The sequence below is a fragment of the Arachis ipaensis genome, chromosome B10, assembly GCF_000816755.2.
Source record: "Arachis ipaensis cultivar K30076 chromosome B10, Araip1.1, whole genome shotgun sequence".
NCBI lineage: Eukaryota > Viridiplantae > Streptophyta > Magnoliopsida > Fabales > Fabaceae > Arachis > Arachis ipaensis.
In genome coordinates, this window is record NC_029794.2 from 117,935,574 (window position 1) to 117,961,076 (window position 25,503).

General features: G+C 37.7%; 1 protein-coding gene across 2 annotated transcripts in view; it reads right to left on the reverse strand.

Annotated features, from left to right (window-relative positions):
- The window catches only part of LOC107622781 (beta-adaptin-like protein A), a 7,771-nt gene extending 7,018 nt beyond the window's left edge, over positions 1–753 (reverse strand). Inside the window, exon 1 of one of the 2 annotated variants that reach the window (XM_016324814.2) lies at positions 446–753. In XM_016324814.2, the coding sequence (XP_016180300.1) occupies positions 446–501 (56 nt within the window). In that variant the 5' untranslated portion in view covers positions 502–753. Of the gene's footprint in view, positions 1–11; positions 422–445 lie in introns of those variants that run through there. The other variant, XM_016324815.2, reaches the window with a different exon arrangement.

The window sequence follows — 25,503 nt, forward strand, 5'->3', positions numbered from 1 at the left end:
GACTAATGCACCAATTGAATGAAGTTAACATAGCTCCGTTCCCGAATTTCTTCAAACAAAAACGAAGTTTCTAAAACCGAAAATGATAACACCGTTGATGAATCAGCAAGAAACTATACTGTGTCCTGTGACTCCTTACAGAGGATTTCAACTTAAAAATGCACAACAATAAATTATGAGTTGTCAAATCCATAATTGTGCGGCAAAGAGGACAAAAATAAACGACATTGGATCTACGAAGTTGGCGATAACTGACGCAGCGTTCAAATAATCAACGGCAAATAGGACAAAAAGCATACGAAATTTCGCGTGAGTGCATAAAAAAAGTGTGGTAATTGCTATGCACTTGCATCAATGGATGAGTCCAAATTGATATTGTAAGCGGAAAAAAAAAAAGAAGAGTAAAAATTCAAAAAATGAGAAAGATGGCGAAGTGAGTAATGACCCGGAAGGTTGGGAGGGAGAGGGAGATCGCTGAGGGTGAGCCGGCGGCGGAGCCATGGTCACTGACGAGGAAGTTGACCGGTGCAGCAACGACGGTGACGGTGACGGTGACGGTGAGTATCGATGAGATCGGAAGCTTGTTTTGTTTGTTAGGAGAAAGAAAGATCTGAGAGTGAATGGGATTTGGAGTTGCAGTGATGATTGGTATTGAGTTTGTAAATCTGTCCAAAATCGACTACTCAGTACTCACTCGTAACTTCCAAAATCACCAAAAACATTTCTCCCAACTAAAAAAAAAGGAAAACCCAAAAATGAATATTTGCTACATATGCCCGATTAACTTTCGACGTATGAGGAGCTGAGGTGGCAACTCCTGATTGCCCTTAACTTTAGGGGTCACTAAGTATCAGATCCTCCATTACCTCTTCGAATTCGAACCGAATCAATTAAATTGGTTCTAAAACCAACAAGTAATTAGATACAACTCAAACCGAATTGATAACATTCTTTGGTAATTGATCCGAGTAATGATTCTGAAAGTGCGAAACCCAAACTAACCTAACCAATTAAATTGGGTTTTGAAACCAACAGGTAATTGGATACAACCCAAATTGAATCGATATACTCTTTGGTAATTGATCCGAGTAATAATTCTAAGAGAAAATGACAAATTAGTCTCTGACTTTTTAACTCGCGGACATTTTCGTCCCTGACCATTGGAAAATACATTTAAATCCCTGACGTCCCTAAAAATCAGACGGATCAGTCCCTCCGTCTATAAGCCACCGTCAGACCCGACGGAAAAGGCTGACCTGGCTCCCCCTCTACTTACCTGGCTCAACGGCGTTCCCACGTGGCATGTTAGTGGGATGGAACTTTAAAAAACTGGACACATAAGTCCCTCTCACTCAAAATGACGTCGTTTTAAGTGCTGCCCTAATCCTAAAATTCGTTTGAGTTGTTCCTTCATGGTGGTGGCTAGTGGTGAGAAAAACTGTTGTTCAGATCTCAACAATGACTACGAAGGGGGCATCATCAACCTCAAGAAGAAGCGTTAGTGGAGTAAGAGAAGAAAATTCTGTTTCAAGCTCAATTCCATGTGCTGTTCATACTGACCATCCAAACGACGCCGTCGCCCCGAGGTGCTTTTCGAGAACAAGAACAACATGCGTGGAGCTAAGAAGAAGAAGACGAAGAATAAGAAGCGAAAGAGGCAGGGTTTTGGAGCTGCTGGATTCAACATTGACAAGTCAACCTCTCTTTCTAATTTCAAAGGATATTTTTCCTGTTTGTTGCAAATTTATGATGATGGTGATGATAATGATCTTTTTTACTTTGTGGCCAATTCTATTGACTTGTTTAGATTCATTTATGCATACAGAGTTTCATGAGAAAACATGGAAAATTAGTGGTGAAATATGGTTACTAAATTGCTTCATGTATAATTTTCAGAGTTAGTAGTAGAGCACCTAAACCCTTAAGATTATATGTTTAGGGTATAGCTGGGTCAATGAACCTAAAAGTCCCAAATTTTGTGCTGACTGTTGCATGAACATGGGTATTAATGGGCTAAAATAGATACTTTGCGGCGCATCATGCCGCAACCGTCATGTGATTAACTACGAGCATTTGGGAGTGGTCAAGAAAGACTCCACTCTCCTATGGCTGCTACTGCCAACCTTGGTTCCATGGGTGCCAGAGGCATACCTAATCAAATTGAATCAATTCCATGTTTTGGTGATTTGCAAACACAATGCATCTGATGTACAAGTAAACTCATTTACCTCTTTTAACATGTGAACATTTGTAATTTTGATTTTAACTGATTAAGTGTTTCAGGGTCTTGAATTTGTTTCCTCTTGTTCGTGTGATCATGAATGAAAGCATTGTTTACTGGGACAGCACCAGCCACCACCATGAAGGAACGACCGAAACGAATTTTAGGATTAAGGCAACACTCAAAACGACGTTGTTTTGAGTGAGAGGGACTTATGTGTCCCGTTTTCAAAAGTTCCATCCCACTAACGTGCCAAGTGGAAACGCCGTTGAGTCAGGTAAGTAGAGGGGGAGTCAGGTCAGCCTTTTCCGTCGGGTCTGACGGTGGCTTATGGACGGAGGGACTGATCCGTCTGATTTTTAGGGACGTCAGGGATTTTTTACTGATTTTAACCCAGTAACCCTAATCTAAACACATTGTAACGGCAATCACCCATAGTATGAACTCTAGCAGAGCTTCCTCTCCACCTCACCATTACTCACCCAACCAAATCGGCGACAGCTTTCTCACCACAGCTTCCTCTCTGTCGGCATTTTTGTCGGTGTCGTCTCTGTCAGCATCGTCTCTGTCAGGAACATCGTCTCCATGACTTTCAGCATCGTCTTTTCCGATAGCGGCAGCGTCATTTTCTCCGTCAGCATCATCTTCTCCGGCAGCATCTTCGTCTTCCGTCAGCGTCGTCCTTTCCAGCAACGTGCTTCGTCTAGGGTGCGTCAACGTCTGTGGTGGTCTTTTTCTCCGGTAAGGTAAGCGTTAATTTTTTGTTTATATTATCTGTTAATTGTTTTACTCTCTGTTCAATTTTTATTCTTGTTGATAAATTTTTTGTTCAATTTTGTTATTTGTTTAAATTTTTTGTTGAAATTCTAAATTCTTAGTTCTTGTTGATATTTTTTGTTCAATTTTTACTATCCGTTTATTTTTTTTGTTGAAGTTTTGAATTCCTAGTTCTTGTTGATAATTTTTTTGCTCAATTTTTACCGTCTATTTGATTTCTTATGAAATACTAAAATGTATGAAAATTATGTGTAGTTGATGGTTCTGTTATGTGTTTAGCAGCTTCAAAAATGGAAAAAACTAACCCTGTCAGTGACACTGTTGTTGAAAGCACTTCCTCTCCAAGTGCAGCCACTCCCACTGCCATTGATGATGGTATTTTTGGTGAAACATTGCAAAGTCCAGCTCTCCCACAATTGTCTACCTCAAATCTTTCATCAGAACCTGATGCACAAACATAGACCGAAGCTGCTGCAGCTACTGGTAAGCCTCCAAAAGAGGTAAAACGTAAACCCAGTAGGACACCAAGTAGTGTTTAGTACTAGTGGTTGTGTGCTTGACCAATTTAGAAGCTCTTTAAATCCTTTTACTGTTGAGTTTCTAATTTGCTTACAAAATTGATTGAGGACTTAAGAGAAGATGCATGATTTAAAGAAAGAATTTGAAGACAAAAAAACTTGAATTAGGTAACTATTTTTAAATTATATTTCTTTAAACCATTATGTAATTGTTGCTATTATTGAGTCTCTAATCATAATTTAATTATTGTTAATATAGAACTTTTAACTTTAACAGTATCTAATCAAATCGTTGGAGTTAATGTTGTTTACAACAATTTGAGGTTAACATTTTTTACTAATTATTTGTTTCTTGAATTACTTTCAATTAATCAATTTCATATATTGACATTGGCTAATTATATGCTGATTTTTTGAAGGTCACAACTCCTCTCTTGAACATGCTTGGTTGATGGAATGAAGGATTATGGAGTGAAGACTTTGAAGGATTATTCTATTGCATTTTTATTTTTACTTTTTAATGTGTTTAGAATTTAATGTATTCAGTGTTTAATATGTTTGAATTTTAATGTGTTTAGTGTTTAATATGTTTGGATTTTAATGTATTTGCTATTTGGATACCTCTAGTTTGGATTTTATTGTGTTTAGACTTTCAATTATACAATGACTTAAGTATTTAGCTATAGTTGTGGATTGTTATAGGTATGTTGTTATTGTTAGCAGATTATTGACTTGTTTATTGATTTTACATGTTTATTATATTTACAAAATTTTTAATATAAAAATTTCGATTTTTTTTATGAATTTCTGTTTTATCGGGTACCCAACTACTCGAACCGAACCAATCCGTTCTTAATCGGTTTGATTTTGTTTGAGTACATACACAAAATAACGTAAATCCGAACTAATTACAATTCAATTAGTTCGATTCTAATTTTACCCAAACCCGAACCAACCAGACCCGCGAACACCCCTACTTAACTCCTTCCAATGTCAATATTATATCTAGAGAAGAATAATTTAAAATCAAATCCAACCAAATTGGTCTAATATCAATAAAAAATTGTTATGGATAGCATTATTTCAAGTTTAACTTAGTTGCACTTGTTTTATAAAAAGATTTGGATATATAGCATTACTCTCTAAAAAATTATTATAAGTTAATACTTTTTAGAAAAAATAGTCGTTTATATAATGAACTTTACAACCGCAAACAAAAATACTTATTATGCAAGAGGCAACACAGAGGAGGTTGGGAATGTTGAAGTAACGATGATTCCGTTGGTTATGAGGGACGGGATTACAGGAGTTGTGGGGGATGAGGATGGTGAGGTTTCGGCTAATAAAGGCAATGGAGATGATGAAGGTGCCGTCGCAACATACGGTGGAAATAGGGAGGTAAGCGATGATGGGGACTATAGGGATGACGATGGGGAGACTGGTACTGATGGTGAGAACAAGGCGGAGAGTAAAACTAAAGATATAAACAGAGCCAATAAGCAAGTTAATCATGAAATTGGTGCTGTGAATGGACGTAGTGTATTGAAGGTAGATTGGGGAGTTGTGGTGCAAGGTGGGGATGGAATTGGAGAGAATCCAACGGGGGAAGAAGGTGATGAAAAAGACGACAGAACTGGTGACAATCAGAGTTCAAAAGTGGAGGAGCAGATGATAAAAAATAAAAGAACCTGGGAATTAGCAGTGGAGTTAGTGTGATGTTGTACAATGAAAGAAATTATACTATGGCTATCCTCCAAACTCAGAATGAAGAAATCGTTCAGAGAAGAAGATTGGAAAAACAAAAGGTAAAAGCAAGACGATGCAAACTGAAGAATAAAAAAAAAGTGTGTAACAATATTTTAAAATGATTTTTAGTTCATGGAATGCTAGGGGTTGAGGGGGGATGGTAAGTTGAGAATGGTAAAGGAGTTGAAGAAAAAACATAGACTGAATATGTTAAGTTTGATTGAGACTAAAAGGCATATAATAACGAAATTTGATGTAGCACGGCTTTGGGGGTGTAATAATGCGAGATGGGAATATGTTGAGCCTGACGGTGTATTGGGGGAGTTATTGTTAATATGTGATGAAATGATATTTAAAATGAGTAATTGTTATAAAGGGGAAAGATGACTATGTGTTGAAGGGGTATTGTTAAAAAATAATTTCAACTGTGCTTTTTTCTTGGTCTATAGCACTCATACTAGAGATGAGAAACTTGTTGTGTAGGAGGAGTTAAGTTATATTGCTGGATTATGCTAGATCCCTTGTTTCTTCATGGGAGACTTTAATGAGATTGTCTAGGTGGAAGAAAGAAAAGGGTACTGATAGCTTAACAGTATCTACTGAAGAATTCAAGAATTTGATACAGGAAATACACTTAGTGGACTTGCCACTTAATGACTGCAAGTTTACATGGTTTAGAGGCCGTTCATGTAGTCGGATTGATAGAGTGCTGGTTAGTCTGGAATGGGTTGAGGAATTCCCAGAGACTCGCCTAAGAGGAGGACCAAGGGATTTGTCATATCACTATTCGATGATAGTGGAAGATACAAAAGTGAGATGTAGACTGAGATCGTTTCACAGCCTAGACTCACGGTTTACACATGAAAGTTTTCTAGGAATGGTTAAAAAGGAATATAGGGGATTAGAGGAAGTACAGTTCACAGATAAATTGAAGGCATTGGCGGTTCCTCTGGAAAGATGGCACAAGGATAATTTTGGTGACAAGGATAAGAAAATCATGAAGTTTGAGGAAGAGATCAAGAAGATAGACGACATGGTAAGCAATGGGGTATATGATGGAACGTTGGAGGCAAGAAAGAATGCGTTAGTGACTTGCTGTAAGAAATGGTATATTAGAAAAGATTTGCACTAGAAGCAGATGTCGCAATCTAGGCATGCGAAGGACATGGACAAAAATATCAGATACTTTCATAACATAGCTTCAACAAAAAGAAGGAATAACATGATTGATACACTAGTAATTAATGGAAGATTGGTAAGAAATCAAGATAGAATAAAGATTGCTATTAGAGAGTTTTATAAGGAATTGTATCATTAGGAGGAGACTCCTATAGTGGGCTTTAGGGATGGTCTGGTGGAGAGGATAGCTACGGAGGATTCTGTGGCTTTAGAGGTGATGCCATCAGTTGAAGAGATTAGAGAGACAGCGTGAGACTGTGAATCATCTAAGGCACCAGGGAGCGATGGGTACAACATGAATTTTATTAAGAAATGCTGGGACGAGATTGGGACTAAGTTCACGGCAACTGTGATGGGATTCTTTCAAACATCCAGGTTACCGGCGGATTCTAATGTCACATGGGTTGCGTTGGCACCTAAGTTTATTGGGGCTAAAGAGATCAAAGACTTTTGATTGATTAGTATGCTTGAATGTGTGTATAAGGTGATTTTGAAAGTGTTGATTAGGAGGATGAGATCAATGATGCCAAGATTGGTTAGGAAGACTCAGAGTGCGTTTGTCAAGTGTCGGAAAATACATGATAGGGCACTTATTGCGTGTAAAACTATACATTAGATCAAAATGAGAAAAAAAAAGAAGCGTTAATAATCAAGTTAGATTTTCAAAAGGCATACGATAGAGTTAAGTGGAGCTTTGTGGACATTGTATTGCAGAAGATGGAAGGAGTGGGTTATGGAGTGTGTCAAAACAACTTCTATGTCAGTATTGATAAATGATTCACCAACAAAACCGTTCAAGATGGAAAGAGGTTTGAGGCATGGTGATCCACTATCTCCATTATTGTTTGCACTTATTGTTGATGTCCTACACAGAATTGTCAAAAAGGCAGTTAGAAACGGACGTATATCACCTCTATTAGTTGGGAGAGATAATATAGAATTGTCACATCTTCAGTTTACAGATGACACTGTGTTGTTTTTTCCGCCACAGGAGGAGACCATTAAGAACTACAAAAGACTCCTCCGTTGCTTTGAGTTGATGTCGTGGTTAAGTATCAATTTTGACAAATCTAGTCTGATCCCAATCAATTGTGAACAATAGTGGGTACGAAGTATGTGCAGCTTATTGGGGTGTAAGGAAGCTACTCTTCCGGTCAGATACCTTGGAATCCGGTTAGGAGCTAACCCAAGGTTAGTCAAAACTTGGAAGCTAATAATAGACAAAGTGGGGGAAAATCTCAGCTTAGAAAATCTAAGGTGCTCAACAAAGCGGGAAAGTTGGTCCTCATCAAAGCAGTATTAAATAGCTTGCTGGTATGTTATTTAAGCTTATATAAGATATTGAAAGCTGTTGCTGAGAAATTGATTTCATTACAGAGAAAAATTCTTGTAGAGTAAGGAAGATGGTAGGAATGGTATGACTTTGGTTAGATAGAAAGTGGTTTTGGCTCCAAAGAAGTTAGGTGGTTTAGGAGTCAGAGATGTAATGGTTCGTAACACAGCACTTTTGTTTAAGTGGTAGTGGAGGTTTTTAAAGGAGGAGTGTCCATTGTAGAAAAAAGTGGTATGCTCTTGTAATAACCTCAATCCTAATGAGCTATTATCCACCCAGGTATTACCTACTAAAGGGAGACCTTGGAAGGATATTTGTAAGCTACAGATTAAGTAGCAACATGTAAGAGACAATATGATAATTGGTTTGTCCATGGAGGTTGGTGATGGTAAAAGAACTCGACTCTGGGAGGATATCTGGCAAAATGGTGGTTCTCTAAAGGAAAAGTTTCCAAGGCTCTTTTCAGTTTTAACCCCAAAAGGATACGTCATAGGGTTTTGTGGGTTTTGGGATGGGTTAGAGTAGATTTGAAACTTCCAATGGAGGCGAGAGCTATTCCAATGGGAGTTGGAACTAGTGAATTAATTACATGACACTTTGAGACCGGTTAAACTAGCTGTTGACAGAGAGGATAAAGTTGTGTGAAAGTTTGATAGACAAGGCGTATTTTCTACTAACTCATTTGTACAGGTGTTGTAGGTGGAAACGCTTCCGGAGGATGTAACAAGTTACAGTTTCACTAAGAATATTTGGAAATGCTTAGTTCCTCCAAGAATGGAACTATTTTCCTAGTTTGTTTTGATATGCAGGGTGAATACAAAGGAAATATTGTGTTGACTCGGGATTGTTAATCCGGAAGATAGTGTGTATATTATGTAATAAGGGTGTTGAATATGTTCACCATTTATTTCTTGGTTGTGAATTTACTTGGCAGATGTGATGTGCATGGTTATCTGAATTTGGCAGTCTATGGTCCTTTCCCAGTACTTTAAAGGAACATTTTCAAGATGGATAGGTGCAACAATTAGGAAGGAGGAAAGTAAGAAGTGTTTGATATGTTTCTTTGCGGTACTGTGGAACGTTTGGGTGGAAAGGAATAGGAAGATTTTTCAAAATAAAGAAAATGAGAAGCTCAATCTGGTCCCTAACCATTTGGACGACAGATAAAGTACCCCTTGAAGATGTGAAATTGTCCTATCGGACCCCAACCACACACGGAGCTGCTTATAGTAGACCCTGCGATCGGATGAAAGAAGGTGGAGTGATGACATGTCAGTTTCTCCACCACGTGGATATTATCTTCCTCCAAATTGAGACCAATTGACCCTCCTAATTTTAGAAATGGTGTCGTCAAGGCTGGATTGAATCCTCTTCAAATTAGGGTTCAGGTCTTTGTTGTAGCCACATTTGAGGATTATTATATGCAAGTCATGACTGGAAAAGACAGTGGTTTCTATTCATGAAGCAAAACCGATGCCGATGCACAAAGCGAGGGTTTGAGTGCGATGCTGGGCTCGACTGGTAGCTTCTAGAAAGGTGTGAATAGGAAGAAGAAAAAATTTATAGCACCTACATATAACTGCGGAACATATGCCATACTATTTGAGTCAAGCACCGTGGACAATCCAAACAGACTCTTCTTCGGATGCGTTTAAGGTAAACACAGATTGAAGTTGGACATTCTCTAGTTCACATTCTTTCTTTATTTCTTTCTTTTTTTCTTTCTAGTCTTAGCAAGTTCATATGTTGTTGCAGATCAGAAATCATCGCTGCAAATTCTTTACTTGACTGGATGGATATGTGACATCTTTCCATGCTAAAGATGTTACAAGTTCTAATGAATTGGTGGACCAAGTTAAGAGATTGGAAGAGAAGCTAGAATTCATGGAGTTGTTGATGGCAAAGGATAGAGCAGGGATAAAATCTAATAGCACTAAATACAGGACTATTTCAACATTGTTGCTTGGAATTACAGTGGCACTATCATTTTGGGTCTTATTCAGTGGACTGATTCTTGTTACCTCTAAATGTGGGGCATATTGTCAGACATTAATTTTCTTTGCCACACCTATGGGCCTATTTGGCATCTTTTTTTTTTCTTCTTGGCATTTTTCTATATGAATGTAAAATTGAGATTCAATACTGATCATGATAACATACGCAATAATTAAATCCACACAACATTATGTCCTTGCAAACTAAAAGGATCCATTACCACTGAACTGACCAAGGGTTCATCATTGACATTTGTGGTACCTATGTTAGTCTGACCTGAGCCTCCAACTTGAGCACCATTAAAACACCATAAATGCATATCCTTATCTTTCAGGACAAAAAACAACCTAACCAATTTAAGTTCAGTACAAATAAATACCTAACCATTATAAGTATAGTACAATTTGGTTCTTGAAATCACAAATATGTACCTGTTTTGTTTGTTCATTTGCATTCAGCACCTCTGCAGCTTGCTGGTCTGCCTCATCTCCATTATGCACAGCTAATTGTAGGTTAGAAGCCTTTGATTTTTTTTCTCTTTGGTTGCCAATCAAATCTTGAAGGTTCTCCTTTGCAAGTCTTATAATAATGCCCCTTCTCCCTGCACTTGCTGCACGTGACTTGAAAAGTCCTCCTAACCTTGTCACCATTAGGTTCGTTGTGGTGGTAAGGGAGCTGCCTCTAACCTTCATTTTTTAGACATCCAGCTGGTGTTGTTATTCTAGGTGAATCAGAATTTGGTTGACTTGCTTCTTCTCAAAACTCTTCACTGTTCACTGGTTTTACACACACATTATAGGTGGCCTTACAACATCCATTGTTAGCAGTGGACTAACAAAGTCCTTAGCATCCATGACCCTAAGTTTAGATATGACTGCAATAGCATGCACACATGACATACTTGGATAGAACAATAACAATACATTAGGTTCTCTTATTCCAAATACTATCCATTATTCTTAAGTGTCCACTAATAAATTTTGTAATATTAAAACATACACAATCCTTACCTGAAAGCTGCCACATGTTGCAAGTGCAAGTGTGTTGTTGTAGATTCATCCTCAATTTGTGTTTTTCTCTTGTGACTTCAAATAATACTCTGTCATTATCTTCAGACCACTGAGCTATTCATTTGTGACTTCCAGGCTTGATAAACTTGACTAGCCTCTTCTGGTGAGCTGGTGCCAATTTTCCAGCATATGAACTTAAGATCCGTTTATGGTTGGCCATCTTTTTTATGATTGTACATTTAATCTCCTCTAACATTGTCAATATTGGCTTCTCTCTGACAACAACTATCATTGCATTCTATATTTCAGTGTTGCTATTATTTTTTGGGAAGTGACTAAAAAAAGCCCTGCACCATGCACCACGATAAATGCCATTCACATATTCACATGCACAATTTTTTATACTCTTAAGTTTCTTCATAGCCTCCTTGAACTAACTATGTGTTGTGCACCGCCACACAAATTTCTTAGTTTGTTTATCCTTGAATCTTTGTCTAAAATTTTTTCAAATATGCAGTACACAATGCTGATAGTGTGCATATGCCATCACCTCTTTTATGGCACAAACAAGACCCTACAAGTAATAGTTAATCACATTCAATATGTTGATTCACAATGCTTTTTATTTACATTTAGATAAAATCTCTTTAATTTATAAGAGTTTATGTAGATAACGAACATATCAATCATATTTATAGATCAAATTTATCCACTGAAAATGTTACCTAGAATTTTATTAAATGAGAAAAACTTATTTTTGTCCTCAAAACTAAAACAATTTTATTAAGTGATTACACCATATGCACTCTATATGTACTCCTTATGTACTCTCATTATAATTAATTACAACAATTAAACCTACATATACTATTAATGAAAAATAATCTCAATAATAGACAACTTAAGAAAATGCATTTTAACTAAAAGGTAGATTAAACTAAACGACTAGTGAATATTCTAAAGAAAAAATAAACATCAATTTTCTACAAAAATGTTTTCTAACCTTCTGTTGATCGGACATAAAGTCTTATCCATGTATTGTGTGATCACCTAAATCTTCTTCAAGGAGATTGAGAAATCACATCTAATTTTCTGTATTTTCAGCTCTGGCAACTGCATATGCAATTACAGGAGAGTGATTATTGGCGTCTTGTGCAATTACACAGAGGAGCTGACCACCATAATAAGCCTTCAAAAAATAGCCATCTAGACCTATCAGTGGGCTACAACCAGCTTTAAACCCAGTCTTACAAGCTTCTAGACATATATAAATCTTCTTAAATAAGGGTGGAGAATATGGAAGGTGATGAGTGCCAAGAGTAGGTTTGGAATTTCACAAATTAGAGTCGGCACTGCAAGTATAGTCCAAACCCACACTTAACCCTCAATCAAAGTTTAATTCAGAGTTTTGTAAAATTCAAAACAAATATTAACCGGGAGTTTGAAGTCCTGGGTCGTCTTCCCAAAGAACTAGTGACCACAAGTACACAAGTTTAGTTGTAAAATTGGGGGTTTCAATAATGAAGCAAATAATTAAAGGAATCAAAGAACAATCAAAATTGTAATTAATGAACTAATAAATGAATTAAAGAAATATTAAAATATCAAGAAAAGTAAAGCTCAAAATGATGGAATTGTGATTCAAAACATAAATGAAACTTTAGCTTGGGTTGAGTTAGAAAATCTCTTCCTTGCCATAACCACAATGATGCGTGAGCATATTTCCTATTTTTTCCTAGTAAATTTGCATGTAATTTGTTGAGTTTAATTAAGAATTAATTATATTTTAGCCACTATCGATGCTATTTTGAGTTTTGTGCAATACTGTTTATTTTAGGTAGCATTCAGCTGGATTTGATAGAGTTTCTGCAGCACAAGAATCAAAGGAGATGGCAGCGAGGAGCGACGCGTACGCGTGACTGACGCGTACGCGTGATTTGAAGATTTGCAAAGCGACGCGTCCGCGTGACCGACGTGTCCGCGTGACTCGCGAAAAAGACCATCGACGCGTGCGCGTGACCGACGCGTACGCGTGACATGCACAACGTGTAAAAAACGCAGAAAGACACTGGGGGCAATTTCTGGGCTGTTTTGACCCAGTTTCTAGCCCAGAAAACACAGATTAGAAGCTGCAGAATGGACAAATCAAGTGGTCTCCACCCATCAGCTGAAGACTTGTTAATTACTTCGAATTTAAATTCAAATTTGATTTTTAAATAGGAAAAGATACTATTTTAATTTTAATTTTAGAAATTTGATTTTTAAATTATTAGGATTAGTTATAAAAGGGGATTCAGATCCATCAAATTGGAACTCAGTATATTTTTACCTGAATCCTTATTTTCTATTTTGAACCATGAGCAACTAATCCTCCATTGTTAAGGTTAGGAGCTCTGTCTATTTTTATGGATTGATTTTATTGCTTTTTCTATTTTAACTTATGTATAGATTTATAATTTAATAATTGTTTTCACTCTTTATTTTATGAATTTGGGTGGAACGGAAGTATGACCCTCTTTCTATTTGAGTTCTTGTATAACTTGGAAAAGCTCTTTACTTGAACAACAGCTTGAAAACATATTCTCCTAAATTTTAATTATCTGGATTTAACGGGATACGTGACATAATCCTTTTATTTTTAGGTAATTAGAGTTTTTGTGGCATATAAACTGGAATTTGATCATCACTCTCTAATTTGAATTAATTGACTAAGGAATTGGCTGTTGATGAATTTTAGAGGAGACTAGGAAGGTCTAAGGAATTAGGGTCTAGTCACATATAGTTTGCCATAAATTAAATCCTACATGATTAAAATAGTTAGTAAGAAAAATAATTTCAGAAAAATAGACAACTCTGAAGCCTTAACTATCTTCTCCATATTTTCTTCCCAAAGTATTTACTTGCCTTTCTTCAATATTCTTTATATTGTTTAATGTCTTTTATATTGCATCTCAACACTATTTTCTGTTATTCTAACTAATCCTATCAAACACTATTGTTGCTTAATCCATCAATCCTCGTGGGATCGACCCTTACTCACGTAAGGTATTACTTGGTACGACCTGGTGCACTTACCGGTAAGTTAGTGGATTACAAATACCGCACAAAATTTTTGGCGCCGTTGTCGGGGATTGACTGTGATTAACAACTATTAGTTGTTTGATTGTTTAGATTAGACATTTTAATTTTAATTTTATTTAAATATTATTTTATTATTTTTCGAAAAAAATAAAAATAAAAATAAAAAAATAAAATTTATTTATTTAGTATTTTTATTTTATTATTTTACACAGGTTACCTCACAGGGACTTCTCTGCACTCTGACGTAGAGAGTCCTATTTTTTCTTGTTTTCTGCTTGTGTCTACGCAGGAATAGAGACAAAGAATATCTCTTAGACTTTGATCCTGAACCTGAAAGAACTTTCAGGCGACGTTTACAACAAGCAAGACTTTACAAAGCTGCAGAGTCCACTATGGAAAATAATAACGCTGTTAATGTCAATGTGGTAAATCCAAATGGGGATGATCAACAGAGGAGAGTGCTTGGCTCTTATTCTGCCCCTACTGTGGATCTCTATGGAAAAAGCATTGTGGTGCCTCCTATAGCTACAAACAACTTTGAGTTGAAGCCACAATCGGTCACCCTGGTGCAACAAAATTGCCAATATCACGGACTTCCTCATGAAGATCCGAATCAGTTTATTTCTGATTTTCTGCAGATATGTGATACTGTGAAGACAAATGGAGTGAACCCAGAGGTGTACAGACTCATGCTCTTCCCGTTTGCTCTGAGGGATAAAGCAAAGCTATGGCTAGATTCCCAACCAAAGGAGAGTTTGAATACATGGAAAAAGGTTGTTACTGAGTTTCTCACAAAATTTTTCCTACCAAAGAAGCTGACTAAGCTTAGGTTGGAAGTTCAGACCTTCAGGCAGAAGAAGGGTGAAACTCTTTATGAAGCTTGGGAGAGGTATAAGCTACTGACTAGACAATGCCCTCCGGACATGTTCTCCAAATGGACCCAACTATATATCTTTTATGAAGGTTTGAGTGAGATGTCCAAGATGAGCCTAAACACTTCTGCAGGCAGTTCACTACACAAGAAGAAGACACCAGAGGAGACTATTGAGCTGATTGAATTAGTTGCAAGCAACCAATATTTATACTCATCTAACAGGAATCCTATGAACTCTGAGACCTCTCAGAAGAGAGGCGTGCTGGAAGTGGAAGCTGTTAATGCTCTTCTTGCTCAGAACAAGCTTATGTCTCAGCAAATAAATCTACTTACTCAACAGATGGGTGGCATGCAAGTCTCAGCTATCAACACACAAAATTCACCACAAGAAATCTCCTATGACATGGCAGGTAATTTTGTGCAAAATGATAATTATGATTATGCTCAACCTTCTTCTGAACAGGTGAATTACGTGGGGAATGGTCCTAGAATTCCCAACAATGATCCATATTCTAAGACATACAACCAGGGATAGAGAAATCACCCAAATTTTGGATGGAGAGATCAACCTCAGAGACCTCAGAACTTCAACAATAGTTCTCATGGCGGTTTTCAGCAGAACAATGATTTAGAAGCAATATTGACAGGTTTTAGACAGGAAACCAGAGCATCCATCAAGAACCTGGAGATTCAAATGGGTCATTTAGCCACAAAAGTCACTAAAATTGATCAGAGGACTACTAATAGCCTTCTTGGTAACACAATTCCAAATCCAAGAGAGGAATGCAAGGCTATCACCTTGATAAGTGGACAAGTGACAAGTACGGAAGCACAAGTTATGCAGGAAACCAGAGCCTCCATTAGAAACTTAGAGGTGCTAGTGGGCCAACTGAGCAAGCAAATACTTGAGAGGTCTGCAAGTACATTTCAAGAGGATACAGTGGTGAACCCAGGAGAAGATTGCAAGGTTATTCAATTGAGAAGTGATAAAGTATCTGGCTCTGAGACCAAGGCCAATGAAGAGCTAGTTGAAAAGGAAGCTCCAGAGGAAAAGAAGGGAGAAGTGGAGCACACCCCTCCAAAGCGTGCAGACAACCCATTCCCAGACTCTCTTGACACTTATCCTATTTTGCCAAAGGCTCTCGAGTACAAGCCTAAAATGCCATATCCTCAGAGACTTCAAAAGGAGACCAAGGACAAGCAGTTTTCAAAGTTCTTGGAAGTTTTCAGAAAGTTACAAATCAATATTCCTTTTGCTGAGGTTTTGGAACAAATGCCTCTCTATGCCAAGTTCATGAAGGAGCTATTGTCAAAGAAGAAGCCTTTAAAAGGAGATGAGACAGTAGTCCTGACTAAAGAATGCAGTGCCATCATTCAGAATAACTTACCAAAGAAGATGCCAGATCCAAGGAGCTTTCAAATTCCATGCACCATTGGGAGCACAACCTTTGAGAAAGCGTTATGTGATATGGGAGAAAGCATCAATTTAATGCCCTTGTCTGTGATGAAGAAGCTGCAGATCCAAGAGGCACAACCCACAAAGATAACATTACAGATGGCAGACAAATCTATGAAGCCTGCATACGGATTAGTGTAGAATATCTTGGTCAAAGTGGGTAAGTTCTTTCTCCCAGCAAATTTTGTAATTCTTGATACAGGGGAGGATGAGAATGCCTCTATAATTCTAGGAAGACTATTCCTAGCCACTGGAAGAGCTCTGATTGATGTAAAAGTAGGTGAATTAGTGCTTAGAGTGCATAATGAGCAACTGGTCTTTCATGTCTTCAAAGAAATACATTCAACAAGTGAAGGAGAGAGGTGCATGCAGGCTGAGCTTATTGATCCAAACCTTTAAGAATCCCCTGATGATGCACAGCAGAGTCTGCAACTCAAACCTCCTTTGGTGGCAATTAGTAAAATTCCTCCTGACATCAAACCTAAGTTTGGTGTTGGAAATGCATCATCCACCAAGGAGGAGGTTCCCAAATAGAAGAAAATACCCAGGGGATGGAGAAACAAAAAGATCCCCACTGAAGGTTTCTCCCCAGGAATGAAGGTGGTGTTGACTAAGACTCCAGCATGGATTTATACAGTAAACAGAATCCTCTCTCTGGAGCATATTGAGCTAATTTATGAAGAAATAGGAAAGAAGTTCAAAGTAAGAGGTGAAGAGCTGAGCCCCTATGATCCCCCTCCTTAGAGGAGCTGACCATCAAGCTAGTGACGTTAAAGAAGCGCTTGTCGGGAGGCAACCCGATAATTTCGTATCCTTAGTTATTTTTTGTAGTAGTAGTTTTCTTACTTATTTGATTTTTATTAATTTTTTACTAATTTTCTGATCATGCAGCTATTTTAGAACAGGAGCCGGAAAAAAAAAGCACCCGACGCGCAAGCGTCGCTAATGCGTACGCGTCATCTAGGGGTGCGAGAAAAATAAAAAGTTACAGAGAGTTGCGGGTGCACGCGGCTGGCTTCGCGCGAATTGCACAAAACCTAGGGCACGCGGACGCATGCCTGACGCTTCCGCGTCATTAAAAGAAAATCTCGCGACCCACACGTCCGCGTGCCGTACGCGTACGCGTCGCCTGCGCCGCACACCTCCACCAGTTCGCCGCCAGTTTTTTTAATTTTTTTTTAATTCTCTCTCCCAAATCCTAATTCTCTCTTGTTATTTTATCCTTTTATTCTTATTTCAGTATAATATTTGTTTCTTTTTATTTTCAGTTCTTCTTTGCTTGAGGACAAGCAAACCTTTAAGTTTGGTGTTGACGCTTCGCTTATAGGGTTTTATGTCTATTCTTATGGTACCAAAGGGAGGCGAATCATCTTCACAAAGGAGCACAACCTAAAGAATAAAACGACCACTCGGATAACTAAGGTGGTTAAGTTCCTTTCATTTTTTTCCTTCCCGCTTTTATTATGTTATGTTCTGGTTTTCTGCTACTTTATTTTGTTTATTGCATGATCATTTATTAGTAGATTCATAGGTTCTAGTTTAATTTTCTGTTAAGTGCTTTAATTCTGAAAGATGTCTCATGTATTGCTCACTGAGTTTGAAATCAAAAAGAAAGAAGAACAGATGTAGTGCATGAGAATTTGAGTTTAATTTTTAGAGTAGTCTCATTTACTTAGATGTGGTGGTACTTTCTGTTTTCTGAATGAATGCTTGAACAGTGCATAATTTTGATAGTGAAGTTTATGAATGTTAAAATTGTTGGCTCTTGAAAGAATGATGAAAAAAGAGAAATGTTATTGATAATCTGAAAAATCAAAAAATCGATTCTTGAAGTAAGAAAAAGCAGTGAAAAACACGAAGCTTGCAAAAAAAATTTATAGAAAAAAAAGAAAAAAAAGAGAAAAGCAAGCAGAAAAAGCCAATAACCCTTCAAACTTAAAGGAAAATGGTAAAAAGGATCCAAGGCTTTGAGCATTAATGGATAGGAGGGCCCAAAGGAATAAAATCCTGACCTAAGTGGCTAAATCAAGCTGTCCCTAACCATGTGCTTGTGGCGTGAAGGTGTCAAGTGAAAAGCTTGAGACTGAGCGGTTAAAGTCGTGATCCAAAGCAAAAAGAGTGTGCTTAATAACTCTGGGCACCTCTAACTGGGGACTCTAGCAAAGCTGAGTCACAATCTAAAAAGATTCACCCAGTTATCTGTCTGTGGCATTTATGTATCCGGTGGTAATATTGGAAAACAAAATGCTTAGGGTCACGGCCAAGAATCATAAAGTAGCTGTGTTCAAGAATCAACATACTGAACTAAGAGAATCAATAACACTATCTGAATTCTGAGTTCCTATGGATGCCAATCATTCTGAACTTCAAAGGATAAAGTGAGATGCCAAAACTATTCAGGATTGCAGTTGTAAACCCCACTATAAGAAGAGACAGGAGCTTAATCGAACTCTCATTCTCATGCAAATTCACATCCTAAGCTTATATTAGTTTTGGTTGCTTGAGGACAAGCAACAATTCAAGTTTGGTGTTATGATACGTGAGCATCTTTCCTATTTTTTCCTAGTAAATTTGCATGTAATTTGTTGAGTTTAATTAAGAATTAATTATATTTTAGCCACTATGGATGCTATTTTGAGTTTTGTGCAATACTGTTTATTTTAGGTAGCATTCGGCTGGATTTGATGGAGTTTCTGCAGCACAAGAATCAAAGGAGATGGCAGCGAGGAGCGACGCGTACACGTGACTGACGCGTACGCGTGATTTGGAGCGACGCGTGTGCGTGACTGACGCGTACGTGTGATTTGAAGATTTGCAAAGCGACGCGTCCGCGTGACCGACGCGTCCGCGTGACTCGCGAAAAAGACCATCGACACGTGCGCGTGACCGACGCGTACGCGTGACATGCGCAACGTGCAAAAAATGTAGAAAGACGCTGGGGGAAATTTCTGGGCTGTTTTGACCCAGTTTTCAGCCCAAAAACATAGATTAGAAGCTGCAGAATGGACAAATCAAGTGGTCCCCACCCATCAGATGAAGACTTGTTAATTAATTCGAATTTAAATTCAAATTTGATTTTTAAATAGGAAAAGATATTATTTTTATTTTAATTTTAGAAATTTGATTTTTAAATTATTAGGATTAGTTATAAAAGGGGATTCAGATCCATCAAATTGGAACTCAGTACATTTTTACCTGAATCCTTATTTTCTACTTTGAACCATGAGCAACTAATCCTCTATTGTTAAGGTTAGGAGCTCTGTCTATTTCTATGGATTGATTTTATTACTTTTTCTATTTTAATTTATGTATGGATTTATAATTTAAGAATTATTTTCGCTCTTTATTTTATGAATTTGGGTGGAACGGAAGTATGACCCTCTTTCTATTTGAGTTCTTGTATAACTTGGAAAAGCTCTTTACTTGAACAACAGCTTGAAAATATATTCTCCTAAATTTTAATTATCTAGATTTAACAGGATACGTGACATATAATCCTTTTATTTTTAGGTAATCAGAGTTTTTGTGGCATATAAACTGGAATTTGATCATCACTCTCTAATTGGAATTAATTGACTAAGGAATTGGCTGTTGATGAATTTTAGAGGAGACTAGGAAGGTCTAAGGAATTAGGATGTAGTCATATATAGTTTGCCATAAATTAAATCCTACATGATTAAAGTAGTTAGTAAGAAAAATAATTCCAGAAAAATAGATAACTCTGAAGCCTTAACTATCTTCTCCATATTTTCTTCCCAAAGTATTTACTTGCCTTTCTTCAATATTCTTTATATTGTTTAATGTCTTTTATATTGCATCTCAACACTATTTTCTGTTATTCTAACTAATCCTATCAAACACTATTGTTTCTTAATCCATCAATCCTCGTGGGATCGACCCTTACTCACGTAAGGTATTACTTGGTACAACCCGGTGCACTTGCTGGTAAGTTAGTGGGTTACAAATACCGCACCACACAACTATGATAATTATAATAGATTAATCTCACCTTGTCAACTCTTAACATCGAAGAATAAGTCAAGTGAGCATAATTGTTCTTAATCCACAAATCCTAACTAACTTACTATTGTCTTAGTAAAAAGCTAGCGTTAGTGGAAATAAAAACAACTAACAACCCAAGAATCACCACTAAATGTCGGACATTATGACTCTAGTATCCCATATACTCATTTTTCCAAGCCAAGATGTGGAAATCTACTCCATATTCAAAATTGGCATTTCAACAAACACATAGTAGATATATTCACAAAACATGGCAAAATTACAAAAATACTAAAAATTATGAACAACCAATAAACAAAATCAACAATGGTAACTCAGCAAACATATAATACCAACTAAATATCAAATTCATTAACTAGAACTTAAAATTGCAAAAGTATATATGTATTGATAAAGTGAATTAAAATATAAGAAAGTGTAGAACAAGTAGAGTAATTAAAGAGAAAATTAAGAAATACTTACAATAGAAACACACTATAATCCAAGATCAAAAATGAAAAATATAAACTTGTAGTATAAACGCTACTTAAGCCTAAGAAACTTGAGAGAAAATCTAAGAAAAACTAAACTAAAAGCTACCTAAAACTATCTAAAAATATGTCTAAGTGTATTATGTCTCTTCTCCCCTTGCTAGCCCTTCCATATATGCTTTAGACCAAGTAGAAATGGGCCTGAAAGCCTCCAAAATCGCGAGCCACGTGACTTTTTAATGAAATCACGTGCTGGGACTTATGCGTACGCACATTTGCTGATTTTCATCTCGTGCGTACACATGGGAGGTTGTGCGTATGCACACTCTGGAAAGCTCTTCTCCTTTGTTTCTTCATATTTTCTCCCAATTGCATGCTTCTCTTCCACTCTTATCAAGTCATTCCTACCTATTACACCTGAAATCACTCATAAAAAATATCAAGGCGTCGAATGGAATGAAAGTAGAATAAAATTGGTTAAATTAAGCATAAAATAGCATGTTTTCACAATTAGACATCATTTAGAGAGAAAACACAAAAGTATGGTATTTAAATGAATAAATGTGGATTTATATGATGAAATTCACTCAATTTAATCCAAAATTTATCATCCAATATGGATTTATCAGAAGAAAAATAACCTCCATATTGATAGTGCTTCCAGGATTACTCCGATGCAGGTCTAGCATATAATCCCTCAACTTTCTATACTGAGCCTTCTTGTTACCAAGTACAGTCTCCCTGGTAGCCTTAAGAGCTCTAGTTATCATTTTTAGGATGTTCCCAAACATTCAGATCCTATTTCAATTGTTCTATGGTCTCTCTTGGACTCAAACGAGGTTGAGTTGCTAGGCATTTAACCAACTTGTCAGTCATCCACACCCTATCAACCAAACTTCTCCCATAATTCCTCCTACAAGTATGCTTGTCATGGAATGTCTTAACCTCAAACGACAATGTAGTAGAATTCTTAGCAACGTATATCAACCAAGGACATGTTTCTTCCGCACACCTAGCTCTAACCCTCTCTTTTTATTTTTAATATACATGCAGTTCCTACCTTCCCATACAAAAACATCCTTCAAAGTCATTTTAAACCTTTCCATTGTTGCAAATTGCATTCTCAACTCAAACCTGACATTGCTATATTTATTGTCCTCATTGAAATCAGGACCTGCAACAACGTTTTCATCCTCTGATGAGACAGGAGTATCAAACTCTTCAGAGGCATAATCATAAATAATTTTCTCTTCAGACTCACTTCGAACATTTGGGTTTCTGGCACCTACTCTTATTGGGCCACTATTTAAGCCCATATCCTCACCAGCCACCACTGGAGCATGAGGCCCAACTTCTGCACTAGGTCCGACTCCACTTGCACCTCACCCACTAAGTCTTGAACCGTTATTCCCTGAATTCTTTGTAGCTGACCCAATCGTCCATACTCCACTCTCCATAGCCTTTCTTAAAACATGTCTCTTTCTCCTCTTTCCAACCTTCTTTGAGGATTTCTGTGATGGCTTCTTTGGTGTAATAAGTTTTTTCTTTCCCTTTCTAGCCTCTCTTGATGATTCTGAATTACTGCTCTCACTCTCATAACCAGGTGGAGTTGGCTTGTATGCTTCATCCTTTGGACTTTCATAGCTATCATGTGAAGAAGAAGAAGAAGAAGAATCTGTCTCTATAATCACAGGTTCTTTACTAGTAGGATGCTCAAAAAATACATAAAACTCCTTTCGGTGATCATTATTAAGGGTGCAATCACACATGTCGTTAATCTCCTTATCACACTTCAGAATATGCAATCCAAACTCCATGTTAGAGTAATTAGAGTCCAACCAATATATTGTCTTGTACTCCAAATACCCTAAGCTCTTAAGCAATTCTTCCAAGTCTTTCTTATTCACAAAATCTACATCCATGGGAGGAAATCTTGTCACATTTCCATCTCTGTAATGTAAAATACCACTTCCATCTATAATAAATCTGTTCCGAGGGTTACCTGAAACTGTAGGTCGATCTCGGACGAGATCTTCTGTACTGGTCGGGGATGACTTGTCTGACTTGTGGGACTTGCTGCACTGCTGATCCTTGGTCACCGGAGGGTGGGGGGTACCTGCAAGAGACTCCGATGCTTAAGTTAGCATGGGTATTAAATAGGTTTTTAGTAGAACCAGAGTATGAGTTATACCTGGGTGCTCCAGTGTATTTATAATGGTTGTAGAGTAACCTTTTTAGATAAGATAAGTTAGTTATCTTATCTTATCTTATCTTTGAGTTGAGGCCAGCTTATCTTTTAAGGGAACCACCCTTATCTCTATAGGCTTGGACTGCCTTTGGATTTGGGTCGTGTTCCTCTTATTTGGGCCCCTTACTGGGCTTTTCTGTCGATTCGACCGACCTCTTTGAGAAGAGGTCGGATAGCCTGACCTGAAGAGGTCGGTCGCTTTATTACTGAACATCCCGGATCGGATAGCTCGACCCAGGGTATGAACAGTGCCCCTGCTTGAGCTCGATCTTCTGCTTTGAGGTCGAATCTTTGACTTTGATCTTTCTCTAGTGAAGCCGAACTCGAGCATTTTGTCGATTCCTTTCTTTGTAGAGCCTTTTTGAATGTGGAACGTTTTCCTCTAAAAGCGCGCGCTTTTTATATCAGCGCTCTGTTCTTGGGAACGTGTGAGGGTTTAATACCTTCATTAATTGGTATTAATTGCTCCGTTTCCCTTGGCTTTTATTTTGAATTTCGGAATCAGAAACGGTTTCTCTCCTTTATTTTTCTTTGTAACTTCTCCCTTCGTTCTCTCGCTTTCTGTTTTTCACCTATAGCTTGCCTTTTCTTGCGTTGCGGCGTCATTCAGCAATCTGGCGATTCCGTTTTTCCATCTTTAACTCTTCTGAAACTTTTCGCTTTTTTCCAGGTTAGTTCCATTTACAGTTTCTTCACTTTTTTCGTTGCCTTGTCTTTGGTTTTCTTTGATATTTGACTACATGTCGAAAAAAGCTTGAACCTTTTTATAATCTTGTGTTTGCTCATCACTGTAATGTGTTTTTTCTTTTTCGTTTTTATGCATATTCCTGGTATTTCTTGTTTGAGGCTTCCTAGGGCTTTGCATGTTCTACTGTCGCTTCTGGCTGTTTATTTCGAAAAAACTGTATCTTGCTCATAATTTCAAAAGATTGCCCCTTGACTTCTGCTCTGTTTTGGTGGCTTTCCTTGTTGCTGTATCTTTGTAGGAGATAACGATACCCATAATTTAATTTTCGCCTTTTGTTTGGAGTGCGTTTTCTTGACTTCCTTTTAATGCTTTTGTTGCTTATTCTGTCTGAAACTGTGAATTTTGGGAGGTAATTATTTTGATGATTTTTGATTTGTAACTTGTGGCTTTTCTTCTCGGAGTGTTATCTTCTTGTCAGGACGTGTAGAGATGTAAAGATGTAAAATTGTAGGTTTCCTTGAGTCCTCGCTCCTTAACTTGCCCCCAAAAGGATGCCCCTGGATCTTTAGTGTAGGTCTCGGGGGTTTTCTTTTGTTTGTATTGCTCCGTGTCGCGCTTGTCTGAGCTGTTCTGAGATGTTTTATTTTTTATCCGAGATGTTTTTGGGTTAGTAATCTGTTTTCTTTTCTTCTTACTGTAGGACTAGTTGACCTCATGTCTTCTTGCAAGAACATTATTGAGACATCTTCCCAGGTCCCTAAGGACATGGCTGATTGGGTGGATTCAATGGTTCTTTTGTGTGTTTCTTTGGTTGATTCTGAATTTTGTTAGCAGCTTAGGCAATTTCATAGGGTTTGTAGTAGTGCTGGTGTGTACCTCCCACTTCTGAAGAGAGAGTTTGTTTCTCTACCTGGGTTGCTGGAGATCGCCCTTTTTTCTATGCTTATGATTTCTTTTTTGGCTCGATGAGTATCACCCTTCCTTTTACTGATTTTGAGACCGACCTGTTATGGTCCTGTAATGTTGCTCCTTCCCAACTTCACCTAAATTCCTGGGGTTTCATAAAAATCTTTCAATTGTTGTGTCATGGATTCGGTATTCCTGCCTCGCAATCTCTTTTCTTCTATCTCTTTGTTATGACGAAGCCTGGGGTAGTAAAGAAAAAAGCTGCTTGGGTTTCTTTCCGAGCTTCCCAGGGAAAGAAGGTATTCTCCATGTTTGATGAATCTTTCCGTGATTTTAAAAATTACTTTTTTAAAGTCCGAGCTGTTGAAGGAGCTCGGCCGTTTTTTCTGGATGAAAATGACGAGCCCGCCTTTCCCTTGGAATGGCAAAAGGACGTGAGGGTATCTAGATATTCATGGGAAATGTTGGATGAGGCTGAGCAAGCTTTTGTGACTGTTCTAGAAGAGACCTGGGGTCAGCCTCCCCACCTTGACACAAAGAAATTTTTAACCAATCCCTCTCTCCTCCAAACTGAGCTGGGTAGTTAATCTTTTGATTTTCCTCTTTTGTCTGCTCCTATATTGTTTGCAAGCTCTTTTCTGATTTGTTAATTGATTCTTTACTGTTGTGCTTTGCTTGCAGAGATGATTAAGGATAATGGATCTTTGAAGGCCTTCAAGAGGGCGAGGGAAGCTACCGCAGCCAAAAACGTCTCGGCCAAGGTAGCCGGAGAGGGATCATCCCAGGCTCAATCGAAGCCAGCCGTTCCGAGCTCACCTGGGGCGAGGAAGGTAATCCCGACTTCCCGGGTTTGTTTGATTGATCCTCCCCAAGCCTTTGTTTCTACTTCTGGTGCTCCTCCCAACAAAAATAAAAAACCATTGAGCCTTTCAACCTTGATGCCCCAGATTTTGACGCGGTCGAGTTCGTAGATCAACA